Source organism: Vicugna pacos, chromosome 4, assembly GCF_048564905.1.
Source record: "Vicugna pacos chromosome 4, VicPac4, whole genome shotgun sequence".
Classification (NCBI taxonomy): domain Eukaryota; kingdom Metazoa; phylum Chordata; class Mammalia; order Artiodactyla; family Camelidae; genus Vicugna; species Vicugna pacos.
The window spans coordinates 3,709,546-3,736,109 of record NC_132990.1 but is presented as its reverse complement, the minus strand read 5'-3'; the positions used below and the strand labels follow the sequence as shown (position 1 = coordinate 3,736,109).

The following is a 26,564-nucleotide window of genomic DNA, read 5'->3' as shown; positions in this document are numbered from 1 at the left end:
ATGTACCCACCAAGAGGAAACTTGTGGCCCTAGCCGACTCTTGGAAAGCGGAGGTCAAGTGTGATTGAATTCCAAGGGCAGGTGTGCCAGCCCCCAAGCCTGACTTGGATCCCTTCTGACCCAGGAGTTCAGGCAGCTGGGAGAGCCTCCTCTTAAGGGTGTGTGACCAGACAGGAGTGGGGGTTGGAGCCCTGCTTCGTTCAGCTGGATGAAAACACAAGTCACCCATCTGACAAGGTCTGGGAAGAGGCAGACACGCCGCAGAAGCTGCTGCTGGCCGGGATGCTGGGGGAAGGCGGAAACCCTGTGCTGGCCGGTTTGGACATCTGGCCAGCCTACTTTGAAAAGTACATCTTTAGCCTAATGGTACTGCTAAGCATCAGACGTCTTTGCCCCGTGCCCGGCAAGCCCCTCAAAGCCCGGGAAGCCGTGGCACGCGCCCCCTGTTCTAGTGCTGGTCGCTGGTTCACTAGCTCCTCCACGCCAGCCCGGGGCATCGGTGTCTCATAGGTGAAGGTGCTGTTTGTTTCTGCTTTAAAACTGCAGCACGTGCAATGTCGGCCAGTCCCACGGGGCAGTAGGACCCGGGTCCTGGGAGCTGGGAAAGGTCAGCCCTCAAAATAAAAACAGAAACTGCCCTTTTCTGAGCTGATCAGGAGGGAGCCAGGCCACTTCCCTCTCAGCACGACCGAGCAGGACACGTGAGTTTTGCTTTGAGAAAAACCCTGCCCACTTCCCTTCTGCTGCCGCTGCCGCCCTCAGTCTCCATGGGGATCGCACCCCGCGAGCACCTTCCAGGACCCAGGGCTCCTCACCCCCACGTCCTCCTGACGCCAGCCTGAGTCAGGCTCCCCGGCAGCCGGCATCCCTGCCCACAGCGTGCCCCGTGTGTGGGGCTCGGCCTGGCTATTTATGGAGTAAAGAGAACGAGGAAGGAAAAAAAGCAGGGATTTAAAAGAAATCTTTATTGTCAAATACAACATGGAGGAAAGTGCAAAAACTTCCCTGTAACCACCACCTTGGAAGCCAAGGGGCCGATTTCCCCAGAAGCCTGTCCATGTGATGGTGCCAATCACAGCCCAGGTCCCTCCGAAAGGAGCCGCTATCCTAACAGAGAGGAAGCACTGCCCACGGGGTGCTCAGCCCTTTACCTGAGTGTCCTGTAAGTCTGAAGGCAGTCAGGGAACAGGGAAGGACATCCGTCTTCCTTGCTCCCTAGCTAGGCAGGGATGGGATAAGAAGATGAAGCCGAAAAAAGATTCGATCCCCAAGCCTCGTTCTTTCTACACGCTCCTGAAATTTCCAGTTATCAACTTGGGCAAAGCTGCTGGGAGATGGACAGGGAGAGGCCAGAGGACATATGCACTTCTGCGGGGGCCCCAAGGACCGCATGGGGTGTGCTGTGCGCTGCCGTGCTTAGCCACTCCCCGGGGCAAGGTGGTGACCGCGGCAAGGCACACTGGGACCGTGCGCGGCAGTAGCATGAACCGGTCCATCCGGACGCGTTCTCCTGAAAGCATCCTGGGATGTGAGGTGTTCTGGGAACGCTTCACTAGGCCTCCTGCACAGCTGGAGATGGCAAGACACGAGAGGTCACGCGATCAGGTTCAAGGCTGCCGGCAAGGTGGAGGCAGGAGCAGAAGCCTGGCCCTCCCAGGAGCCTCTTGGAAATCTAAGGGTCGACGTGCTCCAGCAGCATCTTCCAGCCCAAGCCGCCTCTGCCCACCTCCCGGGCCTCTGGGAGAGCCTTCTCCTTGTCCACAAGGTTTCCCAGGGCAATAGGATTTTCCCCAACCAAACCACAAAGGCTCTCGTATCCACTGCAACTTTCCCGCAGGCAAAACTGGCCCGGTGGCCGGGGCAGAGCATCCCCGGAACAACTCTGGACCATCTCCAGAGGCGACGAGGTAGCACGGTCATCTGTAAGCTGGGGAGTGGAGCGGCACCACCCCACACACGAGTCCCTCGGGGGGCACGGAGAGTTCTCAGAGGACTCTTTTCTCCAGAGCAGCCCCCCTGCCAGAAGTCAGAGGTGTGCCCTGCCCAGCTCCGGGGGGCCTCATTCACCTCGACAAACAACCCCCATAACTGCTGGTGGCTCTGGTCCACACTTCACCTCCCCCGCCACCCCCGACCCTCCATCTCAGAGCAACAGGGAAGAAAACTTTTCAAGTCCCCAAGTCCTAAATTCTCGGCAACGCAAAAGGAGCAGCACCTGCATGTTCTGGCGGCGTGGGAAAGTGAGAGTGGGAGTGAGCAGAGATGCTGAGAGCTCAGGAGGAGGGAAAGAATGGGGCATACAGGCTGGCCCAGCCCGGGGCGCGGCAGCCTCTCCCCTGGCTCCATCCTGACCCAGGGACCTGTGACCGGGGTGGGAAGGCATCATTTGGGGTTTTCACCGAGGATCCTGAGGCCCAGAAGGGGGCCCTGGGATGAATGGTGAGCAGGCTCCTTCATGGCACACCTCTGCGGGGCGCCGCTCACACTGCACCTGCATGAACAGCACCCCTGCAGTTGGACGATGTGCAGCCAGGACGACAAGGACGATGAGGACTATAAAGTCTTCAAAAAGTTTGCATGGACTTTTCTGAGGAGACAGAGGGACCATCAGTCACAAGGGCCCCTAACGTAAGACAGTTGAAGGGATGCTGTCCACTTGAGACGGCACCACTACCAGAGAGGGTGCCAGCCTGGTCCTGTCCCCAGCCCAGTCATCCCCCCAGGCCACCTACAGGAAGGCCCAGCTCTGGCTTTGGGCTGCGGTCCCAATACCCAGTGGAAGAATGAGGCAAAAACTCTTCTGCTGACAGGCTGAGGCATGGACCTGAGGAAACAGGTTTAAATTACACCCTGAGAAAATTTCCGACGGTGAGCGCTGTGCTGTCCAGGAGAGAGACCTCTGGAGATGGCCCTAGTCTCTGCGGATCCCGAGCCAGATTAAAAGCCGGTCTAGAAAGGTTACAGCCCAGGACATCCAGCCATCGCTGAAAAAGGGAGGAGACGGACAAAGTTGTACTTACAACCCCAGGACCTGTCTTAGGGGGTTATTGGGTATGGCAAGGACTGGTTTAATACGGGGCCAGAGAAAAGACCCCGAGGTGCGTGTTCTAAACTCCCTGGGGTTGGTCAGAGCAGAATCACCCTGAACAACAGGACTGAGCCGGGGCGGGGGGGGCACCGGCCATCACAACCCCCACTCCCCATCCCTTAGTGTCGAGGGAACACTCAAGGACGCGCCAACCACTGGCCTGTTCACAGTGCTCCCAGGGTGACCCAGCTGTTACAACAGACCCCTCACTCTTAGGGATGGAGACAGCGGGATGGGCAACCTCCCTGCTAACGCTACCCTGTAGGGGGCAAGCCAGGGCCAGGCAGGAAGGCAGTCTGTCCATCCACCCAAGGCCAGACCTAAAGCCTCAGGGTCCCCCAGGCTCATGAATAACCCACGAGCCCCATTCCCAGGGCTGAGCCCCTGCTGCCTCCCACATAACAATGAAGCCTTTCCTCTAGCCCCTTCCTCTGCCAAGTGGAGCTTGGGCCAGAGCAGAACGAGGCCGGAGAACAATATTCACGTCACAGGGTCCCCAAGAGCGTCCGTTGCCATTTCTGTGACATCGCCCAGCAAAGCTGTACTTGAAATTAATCAGGGGACCCACTCCAGGGGGCAGCACTGCCTCCTGAAGGTGGCTGAAAGGCAGGCACGCCTGGCTTGCCCAGTGGCCGGGACACTGCTGGCATTTAGCAGGCTGCGGGTGGGGTGGCAGTGGGCCGGGAATGCCAGACGGGCTGCATTCTCCGGAGGGTCCACCCAAGGAAGAACTGTCCGCATCAAAAGTCGTTCTGTTTCACATCGAGAGGCACACCCATGCTGAGAAGAAACCACTGTCCTTTCTCCAAGCAAAACACTGCACGGCCTCCTCCACTCTTTCTTTCCCCACCCAAAGCCTCTGCTCATTTAAAACTGCATCTGAGGGGCCAAGGCTAGGCTCCCGCCAGGCAGACGGCCTCCTTACCTGGGCATTTCAGTGTGGATGGAGCACCCGTCATCCAGCAGCACGTCGCAGCCGTGCAGACTTGCTAGCAAAGAAACGAGACACAGTTAGAGACGAGGCAAGGCGGCCAGACATGCTACTGGGGCGGCGTGGGGGGATCTCCATCCCACGTGGGCTGGGCCAGCCTCCCCACTCGGGGAGCTGGGGGTCTGGAGAGGAACCTGGAAGGGGAAGGGTTTCCCCGAGGGTCCACTTGCTCCCCCCGTAAGCTGAGAACTGCATATAGCATAGGGGGATATTATGCCAACCACTTAGAAGACAAAGATGCCCCAAATCTGAATAATGGGGCAGCTAAGACAGGACTGGATATAGCAGGGAGTGATGGTGACCCTGGACCCATGGTGCTGGGGCCAGCGTCCCGCTTTTAAGGAATCAGCTCGGCAGTGTCATGACGGCTGCTGAGGAGGGAGGAAGGGGGCCCAGGGGACCACATTTATCACTTCTTGAAGAGCGTTATGGCAATATTTTAAAATTAAATATACCATACATGGCTCTTCGTATAGGCCGGGTGCTTGTTCTATGTAATCAACAAATACTAACTCATTTAATCCTCATACGACTGTACTGTCATTCTGGCCCGAATCACACAGCTAATAAATTGCAGAGCAAAGGTTTACACCCAGTCTGGCCCCAGAATCCATGCTGTGAACAACCCTACCTGCTTTTTGATGCAATGTACATCAAAAGCTTTAAAGTTCTGCAGATCCTTGACCTAGAAATGCCTTTTGTAAGAATTTATCCTAGGGAAACAAGCAATACCAGCCAGGAAGAATTTACATATGAGAATGTTCATGCAGTGGGACGGCAGTAAAGAGCTGGACACCACCTACCTGAGCAACGATGGGGAGAGCATGGCTGCTGACGACACGGCGTACACTACAGACAAGGTCAAAATCACCCTCCCACCACACTGCCTCCCAGCGCACCCACGGCTGCAGTTAGACGCGTGCGTGGAGGAAAAGAAAGCCACGGTGGAGGCGATGTTAGGGGATGACCTCATACCTTGCTGTTTTTAATCTGAACACTAAGGCACTTACGAATGCAATTTTATGGAGGAACAAAGTGAAGGCCGGGAGGCAGACTGAAGGATCCCCAAGGTCAGAGAATTAAGTGGCACTGCTTGCTTTAGAACGCACACTGCTGGCTGCTCTTCCCGGATCAATGTGCTGTTTCAATAAACTCATGGGGGCCTCCTGAAGGGGCCTCTTCTACGTAACTACACCCTCCACTCTGCCCCTGAACAAAGCACCCCCAGGAGACCTTCAGTGCACGGGGTTCTCCTTCAAAAGCCAAAGTAGTCTGACCTCTTTAAATACTTAACAACCATTCTATTTGCCTGGAATGATGCTGCAGGTACCCAAGACAGCAGATCTTGAGGGACCCTAATCTGCTATGAAAAATCGGTCTTTGTCTAACCATCTAGAGAAACTTACCTTAAATAAAAAATTAATTTATTGAAAGCTACGTGCCAAATACCGTTTTAAGCACTTTCTCTATATTATCTCATTTAATTCTCATAATAACTGCGAAGGTGGGAATTCCTTTTATTCCCATTTTACTTAAGAAACAGAGGTAGAGGGGTTTCGCAGACTGTCCGTGGGGTAAAGGGGAATGGGACAGGGAAGTTGACAGCGGAGAGGGAGAGGGGGTCTCGAGGCTGGCCGCCCACACCGCACAGCCCCGGAACACGTGACGGCGCCCCCGAGAAACCGACAAGCCCTGTGGTTTCACCCGGAGGCCTGCAGGCCTCGGAGCCCTGCTGCCAAGCCTGCGCCCTTCACCGCACGCACATACCTTGAGCTGCCGGCCTCTGCCAACCAACTGAGCTCCGGGGGGTCAGCAGGCGGGCACACCGCTCAGCACGGGTCTCAGGGCACCCCGTGGAGGGGCAGGTAGCCGCTGCAGCTTTCAACAGAGGACAGAGCCTGCAAATCCCTCTTTGAAGGTAGTGGTGCCCGGGGCAGGGAGGAGTCTGGATAGGGGTGAGCAGACAGGTTCATTTTGTGCTTTGAAAACTCATACGCAAGCACAAATCAAAGCTAGGCTCCCTGGGGAACAGGACGGCGCTCCCTAATGGGACAGGCACGACCTCTGAGTGATGGTGAGGGCACTTAGGTCCCTTAGGATCCTGCCCTGCAAGACACCAAGAGGCAAGGGCGGTGAACAGCCCTGGAGGAGGCGTCCTGGGTTCCACGCGGGGCCACGAAGCGCTCCAGCAGGGTCCCACCCTTCACTCAGCACTTTCATCCTGACTTCTTGGCAGGGAAGGTGAAGGGGCTACAGCCCATGAGCAGCAAGACTCCAAGGGCCTGACTCACGTGTCCCATCCTTAGCTGTTTCCAGAAAAGTCAAGCCTTCGCTGGCATGAGCCGGTAGTGGCTGCGTGCAGAGTGACCCCATAGCAGGAGCCCCTGCCCTCGCACAAGCCTCTCATCCTGGGGAAGGTCTTACGGACGGAACTGTATTCCCCCCAAATTCTTAAGCAGCAGCCCTTCCACCAACACCTCAGTGTGACTGGATCCGGAGACAGGGCCTCTAAAGAGGTAATTAAGTTAAAATGAGGCCATGAGGACGGGCCCTAAACAATCCAACTTGTGTCATTTAAAAAGGACAGACAGAGGGACATCAGGGATTGGACGGCACAGCGACAAGACCAAGGAGAGGCTTCAAGGAGAAACCAACCCCGCTGACACCCTAGTTTTCGATTTCCAGCCTCCAGAACTGTAAGAAAATAAACTTCTGTGTCTAAGCCCCCAGCACAAAGCATTTTACTGGAGCAGTCTTGGCAAATTACTACCACGGAGGGTTACACTCATTCTGTACTTTAGCCACTGCCTACCACAATTCAGAACGCTAAGTGAATAAAAAAACCCAAACGGCTGTTTGGTTAATACTTTTAATTACACGATTGTAATTATACAATTTTCACTATTCAACATTTTGTATAAAACCAGTTACAATACACAAGATTTTCAAATGTGACAATTATGTACCAAACTACATAGATACGCAAAGTTTACAGGCCATTGTGAAGCTTTATCTTAAAAATACCTTCAGGAAAATAAACATTCATTCAACCAGTTCTCTCAGCTTTATAAAATATGAGTTAGAAATATACATTTTAATTAAAAAAATCAAGACAATGATTGATCAAATACTGATTATTCAGTTAGGTTTGAAAACTTTTAATAATCTGTACATGAGTGCAGGTTAGATAAAAGTCTGCAAATTATTAATATAAATATGCAGTACTATAATCAGATGAACAGATCTGCTGACAGTTAATTCTACTGGGCGATTAAGGAGGTAACTTCCTACACAGTACAGGTGAACTGTCCAGTCAACTATGCACACGTGGAGCATTCCCACTTCGCGACACGGAGAATCCTCACTTAGGAGAAGGGGAGGAGCAGCAGGTAACCTCACAGGACGGTGTCAGCGGGAGAAAACTGCTAAAGAATTAAACTATGCTTTTAAAGTTGTTTTTGATGAGCACTGCTTCCCAAAATGTGATGATGGCTTGAAAGGATGTCTGCAGGAGAGCAGCTAAGCTACTTTTTGAACAAACATCAAAGGAGGGCAATGCTCGCATGTCGAGCAAAGGAGAGGATGCCCAGGATGCCCGCTGGTCCACGCGGCCGCCCGACCGTGTCTCAGACTCCACGGGCAGACACGTCTGCCCTGTGAGAACGCCGGGGAACTCCTCTGAAACTTGTCTGGGCCCAGGAGGTAGACATCACCCCTGTGAGAGGGGGAGGAGGGCAGGGAAGAAGTGGGTGGGTGGGTGGGGGACAGGCTAAGGGGATCAAGTTTAGAACAGAATAATTCTGGAGGCTAGAAGGGCAGCGCGCTGCGTAGATGCGGCTACATTTTGACAAGGCTACTTGTTTCAGTGAGGCACTGCTCAGGGTCCTCCCTCTTCCCTGGTAGGAGAGATTTCTAGCTTTTCTTTAACACTCTGACATGGAAGTCTGTCTATACATCTTAGGTACCCACTTTGGCAGACCAGAAAGCTTCAAGGGCACCTAAAAGAGTTCCTTTCTAATTTTAATCCCAATGGAAACTGACTTGGTGTACTTTCAAAGCTATTTAAGGCTCTTAAGTTAAAGTAATCTTTCGGTCTGACATGCCCTGTTTCGTATCCCATAGCAACAAGATCTTCTGTTAACAAATGAGACTCCGAAGACTCTTGAGTGTGTTGAAGTTTCTGCTGGGGGCTGGCGGGGGGCGGAGAGTCTACTCCTACTCATCGCAGGAAGAGCTTTCCACCCATCCAGAGCCACCCTGGATTTGAGATACGTCCCCAGTAAGTTTACTAACACTGTGCTGTGCAGTCCGTCTGACGCACTAGCCCAAGATGTGTGTTCCATCCAAGCGATGCCGCTTGACCCAATCACCAGCTTGCTACGACTAACCTCAGTGAGCCTGTCAAATACAAGGATTTGTAGAAAGAGCCACAGTGACAGCAATTCTAGCTGGAAAGTTGAGCAGCAGACACGGAAAAAGGCAATTTGTAAAACAAAAAGTACACTGAAGCCCCAGTTTTTTCACTCTTGGCCAAGACACCAAATGGCTTTTTCACTGCGAGGGAGACGGCACATTTAACTCGTTCTGACCGACAAGAACAGTTCAGATGGAAGTCTGATTTGCACCACTGCCTGGATTAGTTATGTAGGAGATGGCCTTTAGAAGTATAAAGGGAAGGAGAGTGCCCTGAGAATTCAAGGTTTTACGCCTGGGCACAGGATGACCCTGCGGTATGGTCGCCCAGAGCGACACAATGAATGGAATGCTTCTCCTCCCACTCAGAGCTTAATGAAGAGCTGTTTTCCTGTCAGGCGACGGGTCTTTGCATCTATGAACTTCCAGGGATAGAAAAACCGCTGTTTTTCTGAGCTCTCGCCCCCAACTTAAAAGCTGGCTTGGCCCAGCCCCGTGGTGCCCAACGATGGCCAAAACAATGGCGTTTTCCATCTCCTCTGAAAACAAGGCAATCTTACAATCTCCTCCAAGAGTAAATACCAAAATAGAACCACAGCCTTCCAATTTTTTTTTTTTGGCCTTAACAGACTTTAATCTGTTTATTCCACAGCCATTTCTTATTCTTCACAGTCATATGAAAAAGGCAGCTTTTTAAAAGTGGATTTGCCTACTAACGGGATTCATTCATCTTGTAATGTGAAGGCATTTTGCCTTTAAATATTGTATCTCCCCATTCTCCAAACTAGGCTAATGATAACCGGTTAATGGTAACTAAACCGTTCACTTCTTAATATGGAAGCAACCCAGGTGACTGCAAAAATACTCTTTTATTTTGGCCCCCCCCTTTCTTTTAGCAGCAAGTAAATTCGGATTTGTGACTGCCTGACATCACAGACTCTGCTGTGTTTCTGTGGGGTTGAGGGGAGAAGGCACTCTGCAAAGAGTTATTAATTGTATTCCCTAACCAAAGGCAACAGTGAGTTTCTTATTTACAAACAACTGAAATCCAGATGCGAATAACTGTCACTGAACTAAAAGGGTGTATGAATGGCCTTAGGCTGATCACGTAACAAAAAACCCACAACGCGACAGGAAAGACCCTAATAAAGTAACTTTATATAAAAAAAAGGTCACCAGTATTTGGGATCACGGTTTCCAAGGGCAAACATCAACAGTGTGGGGTTTCTTCCCGCATGGAAGGAAATACAATTTTAGTTTGTATGACTGGGCAGCCACATAGTGGACAGCCCTGGCATTCTTCCGTCTCAAAATGACATAAAAGGGGACGACTTACAACAATCTTCCAACTGTGAAGCCAGTTTCTCCTCCTGAGGCTTCTAAAGCTATGATTAATATTCTCTTCCAAGTTTTAGGTTACCCGAGTACCAATGTGTATCGCGACATGCAACAGCCTTAAAATGTGGTTTTCACAGATTCTTGTGAATAAAGCACTCTTTGGTGGAAGACAAGCAGCTTGGGTACTTAACGGAGTTAACATTTCAACAATATCACAAATATTAAAATGGAGATGATTAAACCGAATGGCGTCAAATGACAGAAAGTACCATTTCAGTAACGCTTGTTTTATCTTTAGAAGTTTTGACACAGGGTGACCAGCAAATAATTAAGTAAAAAAAAACCTCCATCAGATCCTCAATTCTTCTGAAGGCCAGCAGCTAAAATGATTGCCATCACAGGGACACATGTGCACCACACAGACGCGTCAGCTGCCCTGAGAACAGAGGGCGTTGATATTTACACCTGAGACTAATTTACAACCACGTTTTCGTTGTTCAACTTAAGACGTTTCTACAGAAGGAGAGTTGGGCCTTCTTCAAGTCACTCGCTTGTGCACCAAACCCTTGTAGTTATTTAAATTCCAGTGGACTTTTTCTTCGTTGAATAAACTTAGGTGGCAAGCAGCTAAGGCTTTTGCAACTTTTGTTTTGTTTCCAAATAAATTGTGCTAAAATCCTGTTGCAGTATTTCTGTTCCTAGAGTCTTCCTTCGGCTCTGGTCACAGGTTTTTACTTAACGCAAGACTGTTTTAGTCCTTGAAATGGAGGGACTACAGGGGAGAAAAAAAAAAAAAAGGATTTTACCATGAAGGCTTTCAAGTGTCCCATGTGGTTATCAAAGACAAGAAAGGCAACATAATAAAAATACTGACATGCTAAAAAGTATACACACTGTGTAATTCTTTAATGACAAAATACTTTGGGAAAGACAGCACAGTATCAACCATAAAGTAAAGACAGACAGGAGAGAAAAGGCAGAGCAGAAAAAGGTTGAAGTCTGCAAAAAATTAAAAGACAATAAAAAAAATTAAAAAAAAAAAGAAAGAAAGAAAGATAGAAAGAAGGGAGGGCAAACGCAGCCGAGCAATGAGAATACCATAACGCCATTAAGGGCATTTGTTGCAAAGCATTCCTTTTCCTTCTTTCCCTCTGAGGAACGAGGCTGTGGGAGAAGTGGGAAGAACGAAAAGATAAAGAAGTGTTACTTGGTTATTTCCAAAGCCAGACCTCGGTCACAGACAAAGCTTGGGCACCGAAAGCAGTTTCCAGGTGAGCAAGGTGCAGCAGGTGCCCTGCGCCGCCACCCCGCTGCAAGGGGACACCCCGCTGCATGGAGCTGTCGCGTTCGTGTGTAACTGACCTGTGCTGACCGCACCCTCCCTTCCCTCCTTCCCTGCCCCTATGGACCACTTTGACTTTCAACTGAATAGATCCCTTCAAAGGAAAACTAAAGCTGAAAGAAGGGAGCCAGAGCAACCAATCCCAGCGTGGAGGCGGCCCCCTTGGGTGATGGCGACGCTCCGTCAGAGCAGCTCATCTGAACCACTCGCCTAGTGCGCAGAGACCCTGACAGAGGATTGGATATAAAGGTTCAAGTCAGTTGGTAGAGCCAAGAGGGGAAAATATCTGAAATTTCAAAGGGAGATTAGTATTTTTAAAAGATGAGACGTCACCGGCATAAAGGAAAACTGAGACACAACATGCTGGGGCTTCTCCAGTGACACAGTTTTTAAAGACAGTGGTGGTAACAAAAAAGCCAAGCCCGGAGGTGATGGAGCAGAAAGCGAGATCTGAAACTCTACTGGACAAGAAGCAGCGACAGATGTGATGATGGAAAATGTCACAAATGAGAAGGCTTAAAAAGCCCAAGTCCTAAATGCACTTACTCCCAACCAAAGGGCTTGTGAAGAGACTCATGGCTCAGAGGCCAAGAAAAGAGCCTGAACTTTTATCTTCCTCCAAAATATGAGAGGCTGGGGTACAAAATACCCCAAAGCAATGAGCACTGACTGGTTGGGTTTGGCAGGTGAGGCAGGAAGTGCTGGTTCCCAGTGATGTAACGTGGGATTAAAAAAGACACATGACAGGTTTCTTGGGAAACAAATGAAGTTATAATTTTTTAAAGAGAGGGAGGGAAGGAGCAGGGGAGGGAGGGAGGGAGGAAGGAAAAATGGACTGCCCCAACGCAACAGCGCACGCTCACAGCAACACGCGCTCAATGGGTGAGCGGTGTAAAGACATGGACTGAACTGAATACATCAAATGAGGGCGCTATGGGGCCTCCACCAGAGGCCCGATGACGAATTGTTCAAGACTCATTCTGAGAGGGCTCTTCAGAGCGCTGATGCAAGAACACTGAAAAACAGGCCAACTCGATGAAGCCAGTTCTTCAACAGATTAAAAGAGAAACATTAAAATGGGTTTACAGCTCTCGCAGGGCATGGGAGATGTAGAGATCTGTTAGTTTGCTTTTTTGGACTTAAGAAGGCAGACGAGGGAGGTGCCACACAGACTCCCCCTCAGCACCCCATCCGCCACCAGACGCTCGTGTTTCTGTGCCTGAACTGCTGTGGCCATGACAGAGCAGAGCTTGGTACCCAGGACTCAAGTTTAGACGTGGCTTATGTTCAATGGATACACGAGGGTATCACCTGCCACGAGAGAAACGTGGTGGCATTTCTTCCCAACGACAAGTGCTTATGGCCACATGTATTTTTCTAGTCTCCAAATAACTGCTCTCTTGACATGTTTATGGGCAAGTTCTTCAAAGGTGTAGAACCTTTCAGTGAACTGTCAAAAATCAAAGGAGCCAAATCAACAGACAAGTGAGTTTCAGAGAGGTCTCCATCCTGGAAGCCTCGAAGAATAGAACAGAACGTGGAAATGAAAGGTCAGGTTCTAGGGGACAACAGAGATGATGATGATGATGACATGGAAACGACATCAACCTGCAAGAGAGAAGGTCCCACAGGTGGGAGTGGCTGCAGGCTGGCAAGCCCGGCGCCTCGAAAGTATTTATGAACGTACACGGAAAGAGTGTATCTCTGTGTGTGAGTGTGTGTGTAAAGATTTCTAGTCAATACGTTAAAATTATTCAACAGTCTTAGCTCATACTGTTTTGTCCTGAATCAGATTATGTACAAATTGTGTTAATTCTCTCATTACCCTCCAACCAAAAATGAATATTAACCAGCAGGGTAAAAGCTTCGGGCTACAGCCTGGCTGCCTGACTCCCATCGTGTCCTAGAAGCAGGGAGTGGGACCTGTGCATCATTCATTTGCCTTTCCCTCGTCAGCTGTAGGTGGTCACAGATGAGGTGATGTCCCCAATTAACTCTCGCGGTTTCACTTCTTTGCCCCTCCAAATCCCTGAAAGTCCATTTTGGAATTTAAAAGAAGTCTTTCGGGTTTTCAGTACCATCCCCAAATGCCTGGAAACTGCTTGGGCCATTTTAATACTCAGTCAAGTGATGCAGTCTGAACTCTACTTTCGGGCCCCCAAAGCAATGGGTCCAGGGACCCCAGGAAGATGCTCGCTGCAGTCCGGAACCTGCTCTGCTGAGACGCACACATGTGGGTCACCAGACAAGACCTAGATGGAGAAACAGCCACGTGGCCGCGCCCCTGAGAGCATTGTGGTGGGACCAGACACGCGAGGTCCCGGCCCCGGGACGCTACTCATCGGAAACCTGGAGAGCACCATCCAGGAAAGCAGAAAGCAGAATTAAACGTGCAAAACACACCTGGCTGTGAAGGACGCCTGCAAAGAACATGTCCATCCAAAACATGTCTAACTATCACCAACAGCTGGCTTTTTAGTTGAATTTTTAATAATGTAATTTACCTGAAAGTGTCAAGGTTAAAAAAAAAAAAACTCCCATTTCCCCTCATTTATTGTAGAGAAGTTAGGGGAAAAAATTTTTTTTAAAAATCCTCAACTGCCCAACGAACCAGAAGAACTGTTAATATTATGGCACATTTTCGTTTATCTTACTTTGATACATCCATAGAAACATTTACACCCATAAATGTTTACGTTTATAAATATTTACATATCTGCACCTTTCTACATGTATACAAAGTGTATTTTACACTTACAAAATTAGAGCAATACTTGACAATTTTTATGTGGAGCCCTTTTTACTCACTGCTCCATGAACAATTAATCCACGCCATTAACTTTTCTTTTCACGACTCTCAAATTCATTTGGCAGAATTCATCAATCATTTCCTGTTTCTCACTGTTACAAATAACGTTCTGATGTTCTGTTATAATGTACCTAAATTTTTTGACTTTTTTGCCAGTATTTCTCTAACAGTCTTCTCAAATGGAATTAGAGAGTAAAAAGACTATGAATATTTGATACCTCTCTAATGAAAAAGTTTAAACCCTAAAATCATGAGTCAGCGCCCAGCTCTCAATTACACGGACTGAGGCATTATCACAGTCTCATGTAAGTACAAGTATATAATAAAAGTGCACAAAAGAATTAGCAAAAAGGAAGAGTGGCAGAACTGAACGATTTTCCTTAAAAAAGCAAAACGCCCAAAGCACGGTTGGTCAGCGAGTCTTCTGGACACAGACTGCTGTGGGGGCTGCAAAGAGAATGACTCAGCACTGGAGATCACTGTCGGCCCAATGCCCCAAAGATGTGAGGGCATCGAAGACACAAAGGAGCAAGGGAAACTGCGAAAGGCATTTTAAAGTCAAGTACCCCCTGCTCAGGGCCGCGTGGGTTGCCAGCTCCAGGCACAGGTACACAAACACAAAAAAGGCGCTGCCTTCCCCTCCTGAGATAGATGGGTTATCTGCTCTCCTCTAAAAAGAGACGCTTTTGAAATACGTTAAAAAGGAAATGTCTGCCTTGGTCCGTGATAAATATCCACATACAATGGCGAGTCACAGATTTGGTCACGGAACGTGTCTGTCTTCTGGTGCAAGGCTGTCTGAAGGAAGTGAAGGATGCTGGGCTGGAAGGTGAAGGAGCTGCCCCTTGAGGTGTAGCCTGTGGCCAAGAGGACAGCCACATGAGGCAAAGAAGCATCCCAAACTCACTAGAATTCTCCTTTTTCCACCATCACAAGTAACTGCAGTGAATTCTCCAGTAATCATGCTGCGTCTGATACACAGACAAGAAAGATTTCCTCCACGTGCTGACAGAGAGCTTTGGAAATTCTCAATTTAAGAATTTATGTGTACAACATCCTCCACTGGCCCATATTATGACCCAAAGACTACATTTCCAGTGTTGAGAATCACCTCTGGAAAAAAAAAGCAAAACCAAACAAAAGCCTGCGTTAACCTGGTCCAGATGTCCTTAGATGAACACGTCAAACCCTTTTAATTAATTTCCCAACACAGGAGCCCTGCTTTCTCCCGTCTTCACTTCTATCTCTGGAAGATTAAACTGGAAAACCAATGCTTGAAATTTTTCAGAAGAGTAGGATTCTTTTCTCACCTTTTAAAACTGCTTTTTCTGGAAGCAGATCTGGTGGTTCTTTTAGTAATGCCTGCACTGCCAGAAATGTTAGGTTCAGACGTTTTACAGCGCTGAACACTGGACTGAAGAATTACTCTGAAAACAGTTGGAAAAAAATAACATTACATTCACTGGAACAATTCGCAAGTGGTTGTCAGAGGAAGGCATTTTGGCTCTCCAGTGCAAATTATTTTCTTGAGAACTGATAGGATTTTCCACGAACACATTTGCCAAAAAATATCCGAAACACACTATTTTTTTTTTTACACCAAGTCGTCTGAAATAAAGCGCTTCATTTCCCTATGAAGCTTTACACGAAGATAATCAGAGAACTTTGCTTTTGGGAAACAAATGACCTGGCATGTTGAGCAATTCCCACACCAAAGACATAGACCAGTAAAACAAATCTTTGAGCCCCAAAGTAAAAACAGAGTCTCAGAATTCTAGTCACGAAAACAAGAAATCATTTTAAAAAACTCAAATTCTAAAGACGATGAATATAAATATCTACACAATATTCACTCTTCAGAGATCGAAGCACAAGCAATAAACCTTAAATCAGTACTAATGTTTATAACATTTCAAACTTGGAAAGTCTGTTCAAGCAAACTTTTTTTGTCTGGATTACAACTACTCACTGAAGTCACCAAGCACCATTAACGTGAAAGGGAAACTGTCTCAATTTTGTGAAATTTGATTTAATTAAACTCTAGAAATCTCAAGGAACCGATGCCTGTGGGAGTACATTACCCTGGAGGCAAATTCATGAATCAGAAAGAACACCTTCAGATAAAGCCCACACAGAATCCCGTGTTCAGAAGCAGAGGGTGTTTTAAAATCCCTCACGGAATTGTCATGGAGAAAACAGCAGAAAACATCACAAAAGTTTACAAGCAATTCTTTTCTTTAAGACATAGTGACTAAAACACTGAACTGCATCTGCATGCACACACGTTTACGTACACTCAACTTTTTACTTCTCTGTGAGAGAAAGCACTTCTTTTAAAACGCTCCCTCCTCTCACGTCCAAACATAAAAGGGAGACAGTCAACAACTTAGGAGAACCCAGCTCGTGGGTAAAAAGAAACCGTTACAACGAACTAGTAGTCAGTCCTACCTCCCAGCTCTAAGTTAATATCATGTTAGTTACTAACCAAAACCAAGTCCTTGAAGTGGAGTAAAGATTAATAAGTTCTTATCATAGTAGTATCACCCAAACCATAGGATATTCAACATTTAGTAAAATGCTAACTTCTCATCACTAAAAAAAAACCAACCAACCCAGAGGGCTGATTGCACTGGAGGTCAGTGGTTTTCAAGCTGTTTGGGGAAGTGCGGGAGGGAAGGGCTGAGGCAAAGGCTCTCCCAGCTGTTTCTCTTCATCCAGGCAGTATTTCTGAATCAGGCCTCCAGTCTCTCTGAGGGAGACTGATCCTGGGTAAACGAGCCAGTGCCCGAGCCAGGATTTCTGATAAAGCTTTCTCACCCTAGATGCCGAATGTTCTAACACAACAGAAAGTGAACGCGAGGACATATGATCACAGAGGACACTGACTGCCCCCGCATTTAAATTCCACCCTGGAACACGAGGGATTTATTTTAAAATTCTTTCTGATTACATAAAGCGAGGAGGAACTAGTTAGGCGTCTCCGCTAAGGATCCGAACCTAGAGTTTTTTATGCAGAAAAACGAAACGACAACGGAGACAACCCGCAAGGCCCCCGCTGCTGCTTCTGAAGCCCGGGCCCGGCACCCGGCGTCGCCATCACTGTCCCGGCGCCTCTCAGCCGCGCAGCAAGGCTCGTGGGTTTTCATGTCCATTTTCACAAATGGAGAAAATGAGACTCCTGTTGGCTTTGTCTGAAACACCGCATCTACTTTGCAAATAATTTGAGGCCATTTATGGCCACAAGTCTAGAAAACTATCACACTATAAAATCATTACTATGAGGGCAAAAAAACAAGAGCCAACACATCGCCTGCTTAGGAAATGCACCTCCTGACTTCTTACATATTTTACCATGATGCTTAAACACTATACAAAACAAGAAGCTACTGCTGAATCATATTTTAGGCTGATAAGAAACATCTTTTTAAAAGTATTCATTTCTCTGTGAAATTAGTGTAAGCCATTCATGCGAGGTAATATAATATTAATAGCTAATAATTTGTGTGGAATTTTGAAAATAAGAGCATGATGGAAATTTGGGGGGCATCACCCGCATCAGCAAAGAATTCTGGTCCCCAGTTATTTGCATTAACAACAGAGCGGTTACTACACCTGTAGGTGAGGCTTCAATAAAGTGGGGGGAAAAAAAAACCCAGCATGTGCGCTTAGATACTACCTGAGATATTCTACAAGTAACACCATGCGGTGGGTTGAGCTGGCAAACATGCGTGAAGGGCTCCCTCGCCAGCTCCCACCCTGCACACCAGGCCAACCACAGGGCTGCGCGGGCCAACATTCAACATGTCACTCCTTCTTCCCGTCTTTCCCGGACGGAACCCTCACCCTCAGTCCTCTCTTTCATCTCTTGTCCACACTGCAGCTGACTTTCTTCTCGGGAGTTATCTTTTGAGGCCTAAGATTTTCAGGTTTGGGACATAAAGATACTTGCAACTCGAGGCGTCCAGCAGAGCAGAATATTGCCAAGCCAGGTCGCTCACTTAGAAAGCCACCGAATTCTCTGGACAGAAATGCTTAGCTCCAGGAAGAGATTCCACCAGGGCAACCGTGCACTGTTCACACGCCACCACTGATCGAAAAGGAGCCTTTGAAATGATGGCGCCGAGGCCCTGCCCCCTGCAGGGATGCCTTCCCCACTGAGAGTCTGCACAGCATGTGAAGGGCTGAGACAGGCAAGCTCTCCAGGCACAAGGTGATGCTACACTGTCAGCCAACAGAGGTCAACGCCAACCACGGTGCCCGTGAGCAGTCACCTCGGAGGGTGACAGCAAGGCTCCTGCCTGCTGACATCACTCTGGAGTTTTGACAGCTTGATTCTGTAAACTCCAAACTAATCAGGTAGGCTAAACTGAATACTCCGCTTTGGCTCCCGAAATACACTGGCAAATGTCAGTAATAACAACAACAAAAAAGGCTATGTCTTACATAGAATATTAAAGAGAAAAGAGCCTCATAGAGACCATTTTTTAAAGTTTACCCTGCAAAAAAATAATACAACCATGAAGTGCCTAAGTATTATTAGCAAGGACTCAACCTGTTGGAAACATCTTTGCCATTCGAAATAGCTGGAGAAAAATACATCTACACCGTGTGTGATGGTCCTGAGTCAGAGCACGTAAAATCTAAGCTCATTAAGAGAAGTAATAGAAGAAAACATCTCAGGGGGTAATCCATACCAGGAAGAGAGCAGGTGTGCCTCTGTAATAACAACCTTGTATTAGTAAGATATTTTTAAGTGTCATAAATAAGAATGTGTTAGGCAGCTTTCTCTCAATTTTGAAAAGAATGGTATCTGTTAGATGTTTAAGTCTTTCTAGACATCTGAAGACACTCAGCGAAACCACGAGGTACTCAAGTTGGTTGCAATGGAATTTCATTTTGGAGGAGATCCTAGAAGGCACTTCTGTATCCCTTTGTAACTCTCAAGTGCAAGCTGGAACAAGATAAGGAATTCTTCAAATATGAGCTAAAGAGAAAGTTTTGGGAGAAAGAAGAATGCAGCCTAGACGGAAGAGGTTAGCGGTGAACCACAGTCTCACAGGATACACCCTCCTTCCTTCCTGTGCGCTTGGTCTTAAGAACATGACATTCCCGGGCAAGCTCCCTGCCACATTCTTCTGCAGAAAAGGAGTCTCTTCACTACTAAGGGATGCATTCAAGATGAAAGATATCAAGAGAACACAAATCCTGCCTCTATCAACCTAATAAAGGCGTTCTGGTTACTTCTGGGAAAGGAGGAGAGCGGGAGGGAGTGAGATGCATGGTGACTGTCGCATGGAAACACAAACACAGACAAAGGACTCCAGTCTTCTCTGCTTTCTTATCTTCCTTTAACATCAGGTGTTGGAAACTATACTTGACTGTATTTCCTACAGCGGAGGAAGTGAAATGAGGCAGAGGAGAAAATCCTGCAGACTCAAGACAGAAGACTTCTTAGGGAAGCAGGTGCCTGCCCAGTGTGCTGTGTACCATGGCAGAATCAGAGGTGAGACGGGATGCGATGCTCACTAGACCTCATGGCCACAAAGTCAAATCTTCACCAACATCAGAAAATTGGTGGGAAAATTCTTTTTGCTAGATGGGAAAGGCTATATTAAAGATACTTACTCTAGAAGACGAGAGGAAAGCTGTACAGACAACTGACTGAAAGAAAGCCACCCCAATCATCTCAAACGATTTTTCACAGGGAAAAGAAACTCCTTCAGGGTCATTATAAATTGCTATTTCAAAAACTCTGTTAAGAGTAAGCACATCTTAAAAGCAAAGTGTGTTATTTTTATACGTATGAAAAGAACAGCGACAACTTCCCTCCCCGCCCCCCAGCGCATTAAGTGAAAAGATTCAGAATGAGAACGTTTGGGAAAGGGCAAATGAACACAGCGAGAAGAGCTGACAGAAAAGCATGCATCACGAGAAACACAGCGGACACCGGAGGGGAGCTCTCGTAGAAAAATGGAACGGGACACTTACAGCTATCTGTCAAAGGGTCCTGATGGCTACTGTGTCCTTAAACCATCGAGACAGAATAGCAGGGTGGGGAGAAGGTAGTCACACACAATCCACCAGATGACAACACTACACAGTGCAGAGGTCAGCACAGCTAGGGAACATCTGGAAAGGGGCGAAGGGGAAAGAACAGATGTTCAAACTGGGAGGCCAAAATAAACAGAATCATACATAAATAAAGCCACGTGTGAATTTCAGACACCCTGTGAGGCAAAGGGGCGGGGACATGGGGATAAAACTGCGCCATTTTATGTTGGGGGGAAAAAAATGCTATCCTCAGTTTCAAACGGATTTTGATATTTGGAAATAAAAGATCAGACCCCGTCTCTCATCGGGTGACCACCCCCGTGTTAATTTAATTGTACCATCCAGAAACCAGAGTCGTACCTAAGGGATTGACATTCTTCAAAAAAAACACAAGACGCACACAGAGAAAATTCAACCAAGCCACAGAGGGAAAAGGAGGCAAAACCAAGCAACCAAACCAAAAAAAAAAAAAAAAAAAAAGTTCTGGGCTGACAGTGAATATATGTATGTTCATGGACAACTGAAAAATTGTGCTCTACACTGGAAATTGACACAACATTGTAAATTGACTATAATTCAAGAAAATAAAATTAAAAAACAAAAAATGCCCTGGACTGGTAATTAACAACCGCATAGGAGGCACAATTACAAATACAGGATTTGTTCCCCTAGTAAAGCTCAAGAATTATTTCCCAAGGCTGAAAAATACCCAGCTATACTGTACTGTTAAGGGGGATCTAAGGGTTTTTCAAGGCTAATTATGTCTTTACCTAGTCGCTTGTCGGATGCAGTCTTCATGTATCATCTCCCTTACCCCTGACAGACCTAGCAGAAAGCATTACTACAATGCAGAAAGACAGGCAGCGTGAAGAACGTTACAAAACCCACCAGGTCTGTTTTAGCACAGACAGTAATATACTTGCCACCAGGTCCTGAGGGTCACTGCAAGACCACGGTGCTGCATGACTTCCTGTCTTCACGGCAGTCAGGGTCAGACAAGCTCTCTGAGAAAATTACTATTTCACAATGTCTAGCAACTTTAACTCTCCCCAAATACTGTTTGCAAAATAGAAACCCATGATTTGACTATTTTATGTGCTATCACTTTTGCCTAAGAATCACCAGCACTCATATTTTTTCACTGATTTTTCCCTCTTACAAGTATTTTCAGTCGGCTAAGTGCCAACAGCAAAGCAAACGAACGTGTCCACTTTGACAGATGGGTCAAAATCTGGAGGCAGGAAATGGATTTAGATTTCTCAACCCAAGCTGCTGTTGCCAACTCTCTTCTCGAGGGACTTTTATTTCTAAAATAACACGAAGACTTGGGAAGGAAAGGAAATCTCTCCAGTTGACCGCCTCTTCTAGGGCCAAAGGAGCTCCCAGTAAGAGCAAAAAAAGAGATGATTCTAATAGCAAAGAGGGTCTGAAAAAGCAGAGGAGGGGATAAGCAAAATGTAAGGAGAAAAAGAAATTTGCTGTGACTAATCTTAAATTCCCCGGGGTCTTTACACACAATTAAGTGCTTAGAAGAAATTTAGCATTTTTGCTTTTTCCTGTAAAAGTGTGACTTAAAAAGTCTGTTAATTGTGTGTAAGGGAGGAGGGCAGTTGGGAGGCTATTTATTTTATTGTTTGGGGGATTACAATTACAACTAGGGGAAATCTTAAATTAAATTAGCTTTTTGTTTTTTTAAGCTTTTACCGTTTTTACTTGGTTGTCGTAACGTATGTCAAGAGCGCTTCAGAGCAAAGGGCCAGTGCCCTTCATTCCCACTGGGGAAAGGAGGGTATAAATAAGTAACTAGCCAAATGGACAGCACAGAGGCTGGTCTCTCCTCCACCCAGTCCTTGTTGCTGGTTACCTTCATTCAAGCATCGCTGATCCATTCAACTTTCATCCCAGAGAACCTCACATACCACGGTGAATGTCATAGCGTCTAGCGTTACCTTCCGGTCTCCAACAATATTTAGAATTTTAGTCTACGTTCATTGTTTCCTTTTATGTTACCACATACCTACCAGGTATGAAAGAGACTTTTGATATAGTCTCCATTTTTCTAGAAAAAAAGCATCAAGGGACTTGAACTCTTGGAAAACACGGACTCAAGAGTGGCTAAAGGAAACTTCCTTTAAGCCCTACCGAACCTCTGACCGAGCAGAACTCCCGTGCCCTGGCTCCCAACTTGACTTCTGAACAGAAGGCAAGAAACTACGGGGAAATAAACTGATGCTGCAGATTCTTAAACACAGAACAAAAAAAAAAAAAAACCTGCACACGGCTAAAAGGAACCCATAAAATCACCCATTTTTTAGGGCTTGTGGTTCCGAGTATGGTCCCTGGACCAGGAGCATATGCGACACCTGGGAGCTGGCCAAAAATGCAGAATTCCAGGTGGCACCCCAGACCCACTGACCATCACCTGCATTTGAACAAGCCCCCCACGAGGCTTAAACGCACATTTTGAGAAGCACTGCTCTGGGGCACTAGCTTTTTCCTCCATGTTTACAATTGGCTTCAGAATGATTATCTGAATGATTATTTCCTCCATGTGTAAATAAAAAGAATGAATAAGACCTTAAATGAAGGCTTAGAGTCGAAATTAAAACCAAAATGGCATTTGGAATAAATTATATAAAATGCACCATTCTTAAAGCATTCTAGTTGACTGAATGCACCACTAAACTGCAGAGAAAATGCTTAATTAATGCCTATAATCAATATTGATGCCTGTCATTCACTTGGCACTTAATTCTTTTCTTTGGGTCTTTTAAGCATCTCTCAAAGCACTGGCCCGTGACGACACACGCCGTTAAGTCTAATTCTACTTTGGAATTTAAGATTACAAGGAGATACCAGTGAAGAACCACTTTTAACTAAAAAGGCCTTGTCTTCTCTGCCATGACCATTTACCATGACATTAGTTCCTAATCAATCATATTACAAGATGCTTACTGAATAATAAAAACTTATCTCCATCACCCCCAGCCCTAGCAAAAAGGGGCTGAAGTTTGGTACCCACTCCACAAGGAAAAGGGAAGTCACCAGAAGGAAGGGATCCAGTGGCACAGGTGGGAGCATGTGCTAAGTAATACCCTAGGGAAAGTACAGTGGCCAAGTGTTCTGACTCCACGTATCTTTCTACCGATCTGGGATATTCCATGAGATTGAGTCCCATCCAACACAAGCAAGCACGAGCGGACCTGCACACACCACCCAATAACTATAGAACTTCCTGTCCCCATGCTAAACCTTCTTCTGTAACTTGAAAACCATTCCTCAAGCATTAACACAAAAATATAGTTGAATCAGTTCACTGTTGACCTAAAATCATATAGTGACATTACGCCACCATGTCACCATGAATTAAATTCTACCATTATCAAAACAAATTCTCTGTAATATGGTACTGAATTCAAAGAAATTCACCATTTTAATAACTAGGTTGTCGTACAGTTTACATCTGCCGTCACTCTCTTGAGGATGTCACATGATGATTATCCACGGAGAAAAAGTGTTCCTCACATTGCTTTCCTAACCCCACAGGCTGGTGAGGTTACAACGGAAGACAGATAAAGGATAGCAAAGAGCTTCTTAGGCAACATCCCTAGATTTTAAATAACGTAGCTATTCATTTCAAAATGGCATTAATGGGCACGCAACCACGGAGAAAAATGTACAGGAAAAAACAAAACAAAACAAAACAACCTCGTACACATATTCAGTGCCATCAGCCACACGAAGGAAGTCAGACTCACGTGAGGGGAATCGCGTTTGCTTTGGATTGTCTTCTGCTTTTCAGGGCCCGAAGTCTATCACCTTGTGTCACTCCGTTGATCTCATCGTCATCGCTGTACTGTGAGCAGAAGAACACTGAGCTAATGATTTACGTCGTACTTAAGGCAGTGAAGCGCAGCAGGTGCATTTATCCAATACAGACCACACACAGACACATGCAAACATACTTCAGCTTCCTGGTGAACTCCCAAATACCCTGCTCCTCTCAGAATAAAGCTACAGGACCCCTTTCAAGACAACCAAGAGCTGACTTTCCCAAAGAACCCAACAGCACTGTTGTTATCAAATATTTTGACAGTGAAGAGGCGAAATGGGTTTTCAATACTGAAAAAATTCTTTTTATTTTTAATTTCACAATCTAATTACCACCCCTTCATCTAGTACTGCTACCTTCCTCCCTAAACTCTTGGTTCTTTCAAGTTCTCCATTTGAGAACAGTTGGCTCCCTAATGGGAAAAAATGGGGGCGAGGGCGTCACTGCGTCCATTTTCACATACCTCTTTTTATCACCAATGCCTCGTGAGTAAAAAACAAAAGACAAAACCCAAAAAACTTTAGCTTTATGGACACATCCCTTGTTTTAACTATTTTGACTAAAAAAGTGCCTAGAGAGGGCAGTAAGTATTTAAAAAAAAAAAAAAGATGTGTAACAATAACCCCTCAAAATGTGCTTTATTATTTTGATCTACAATTTTCTCCATGCCCTTAAAGACTCTTAACAGCACCGGAAGCAATGAAAACAGCGTGATGGGGGCGGTCCGATTACCAGCTCAGGTTCTTGTTTGTCCTGATTCTTGACCCCATTGATTGAAATGTCATCAACAGCCACGAGGAGTTTTGAGACGGCTGCTCTGTGCCTTCCGTTCTCCTGACCCCTTAACTTCTGACGAAAACAGTCACCTTCCAACCAGAGGCTTGTCTGTTTCCTAGAGCATTTAAATAACAACATCAAAACACAGCTTTTCAGAAAGATACGTACGAACAACTTTCTCCTACTAGACTACCTGCTGTTCCTGGAGACTAAGAAAAATTCTACTTCCCCTCATCTTCCAGACCCACGTGTTCCCTGAGGAATCACACAAGCTCTCTGTCTACTTACATCATCAAAAATTGTTGCTGAGGCCCGATCACTGAGCCAGGTCTGCAGATTCTGATCCAGGCAATGGTCTCGGTGGCTGTCATCCTGTAATGCTTCATGATGTAGCAGGCTATCAGAGTGCCCGTCCGCCCAAGGCCAGCTAGGAAAAGACACGAGCCAATGAGACCTGGTCTCATGAGCTCCCGAATTTTGTTGGGCAGGTGGAATTTTTTAAAAAGGCTTCCCCATGATTCTGCTCTTCCTGACAACAGTCCTCATGCTTTGATGCACAGTATGAGCAACTGGAAAGTTCTTTTTTAAAATACTGGCTCTTACCTACAGAATTGATTTACTTGGTATGTGATGGAGCCTGGACATACAGATTCCTAAAATCCTCCAGATGATTCTCTGTTTCAGCCAGGACTGAAAATCACTTTCTAAGTGATGATTCTCAGTGTAGTATTTTATACTCTGGGTTTTCTGTCAGTGGTACCATCATCTTTCCAAAAACAGAGGCTTAAATTCTTGTACTTTCTCCCTCATCCAATAGTTTTTTCCTTCTCTACTTCTGTATCTATTTTCATGTGGACATTTCCTCACTCTATTCTGGCTGTCCTCCTTAACTCTCAACTAGACCACAGTCATTACCTCCTGTGATGGTTAATGTCATGTGCCGACCTGGCAGGTGTATTTGGCTGAGACTGGCAGACGCTGAGTGAGCTGACAGCCCTCCATAACGTGGGTGGGCCTCACCCAATCAGTTGAAAAATCCGAACAGAACAAAAATACTGGCCTCACAAAGCTAGAGGGAATTCTCCAGCAGCCTGCCTTTGGACTTCAACTGCACCACTGGCTCTCCTGGGTCTCCACCTTGCCAGTTCACACTACAGATTTTGGACTCGCCAGCCTACATATTCATGTAAACTAATGCCTTTTGATAAATTTCCTTCTCTATATATACATAACCTCCTGGTTCTGGTTCTCTGGGAAACCCCCACTAACACAAGATTTTGGTACTTGTGAAGTGGCATGCTACTGTAACAAATATGTAAAAATGTGGAAGTGACTGGTATTAGAATTGTAAAGGCTGGGAGGGTTTTAAGGCACATGTTAAAAAAAAAACCACCGAGATTGACTTGAAGGGACTGTTGGTAGTAATACGGGTGTTCATGGTGATTCTCGTGCGGACTCAGATGGAAACAAGGAACATGTTACTGGAAACCGAAAGGAAGGCAATCCTTGATAGAAAGTGGTAGAAAACCTGGCTCAATTGTGTTCTAGTGCTCTGTGGGATGCACAACTTCTGAGTGACAACCTTGGATGTTTAGCAAAGGAGATTTAGATTTGTAAGCAGAATGTTGATGGCACACAGCCTGGTTTTCCTCACTGATGTGAGAGGAGAGAGGTGAACTGAACTACTGAGCAAAAAGGAACGAGAAACTAAACATTTAGAAAATTCTAGGCCTATTCATTTTGCAAAAAGTGAGAAAGTGTGTTCCAGATACCAAGGGTGTGATCGAAACATCAATTCCATAAAGATACTGCCCACGGATTTAATCAGCCATCTCTGCAGAAGCCAAAAACAGTGATGGGGTTACACCAACAGACATGCTGCCAGTGTGGACCAAAGGAGACAGAAACAGGATGAAATAAAGG

At 46.5% G+C, this 26,564-nt stretch overlaps 1 protein-coding gene across 9 annotated transcripts in view; it reads right to left on the bottom strand.

Moving 5' to 3' along the window:
• Positions 1–2,804: 2,804 nt before the first annotated feature.
• CDC14B (cell division cycle 14B) overlaps positions 2,805–26,564 on the bottom strand; it is a 94,743-nt gene continuing 70,983 nt past the window's right edge. For 3 of the 9 annotated variants that reach the window (XM_072959138.1, XM_072959142.1, XM_006209226.4), the window contains 5 exons: positions 24,930–25,068; positions 24,597–24,756; positions 23,791–23,888; positions 15,292–15,408; positions 6,935–10,602 (listed from right to left, as the gene is read on the bottom strand). In XM_072959138.1, the coding sequence (XP_072815239.1) occupies positions 10,566–10,602; positions 15,292–15,408; positions 23,791–23,888; positions 24,597–24,756; positions 24,930–25,068 (551 nt within the window). In that variant the 3' untranslated portion in view covers positions 6,935–10,565. Of the gene's footprint in view, positions 2,985–4,013; positions 4,078–6,934; positions 10,603–15,291; positions 15,409–19,969; positions 20,111–23,790; positions 23,889–24,596; positions 24,757–24,929; positions 25,069–26,564 lie in introns of those variants that run through there. The other 6 variants (XM_072959141.1, XM_015243580.3, XM_072959139.1 and 3 more) reach the window with 5 other exon arrangements.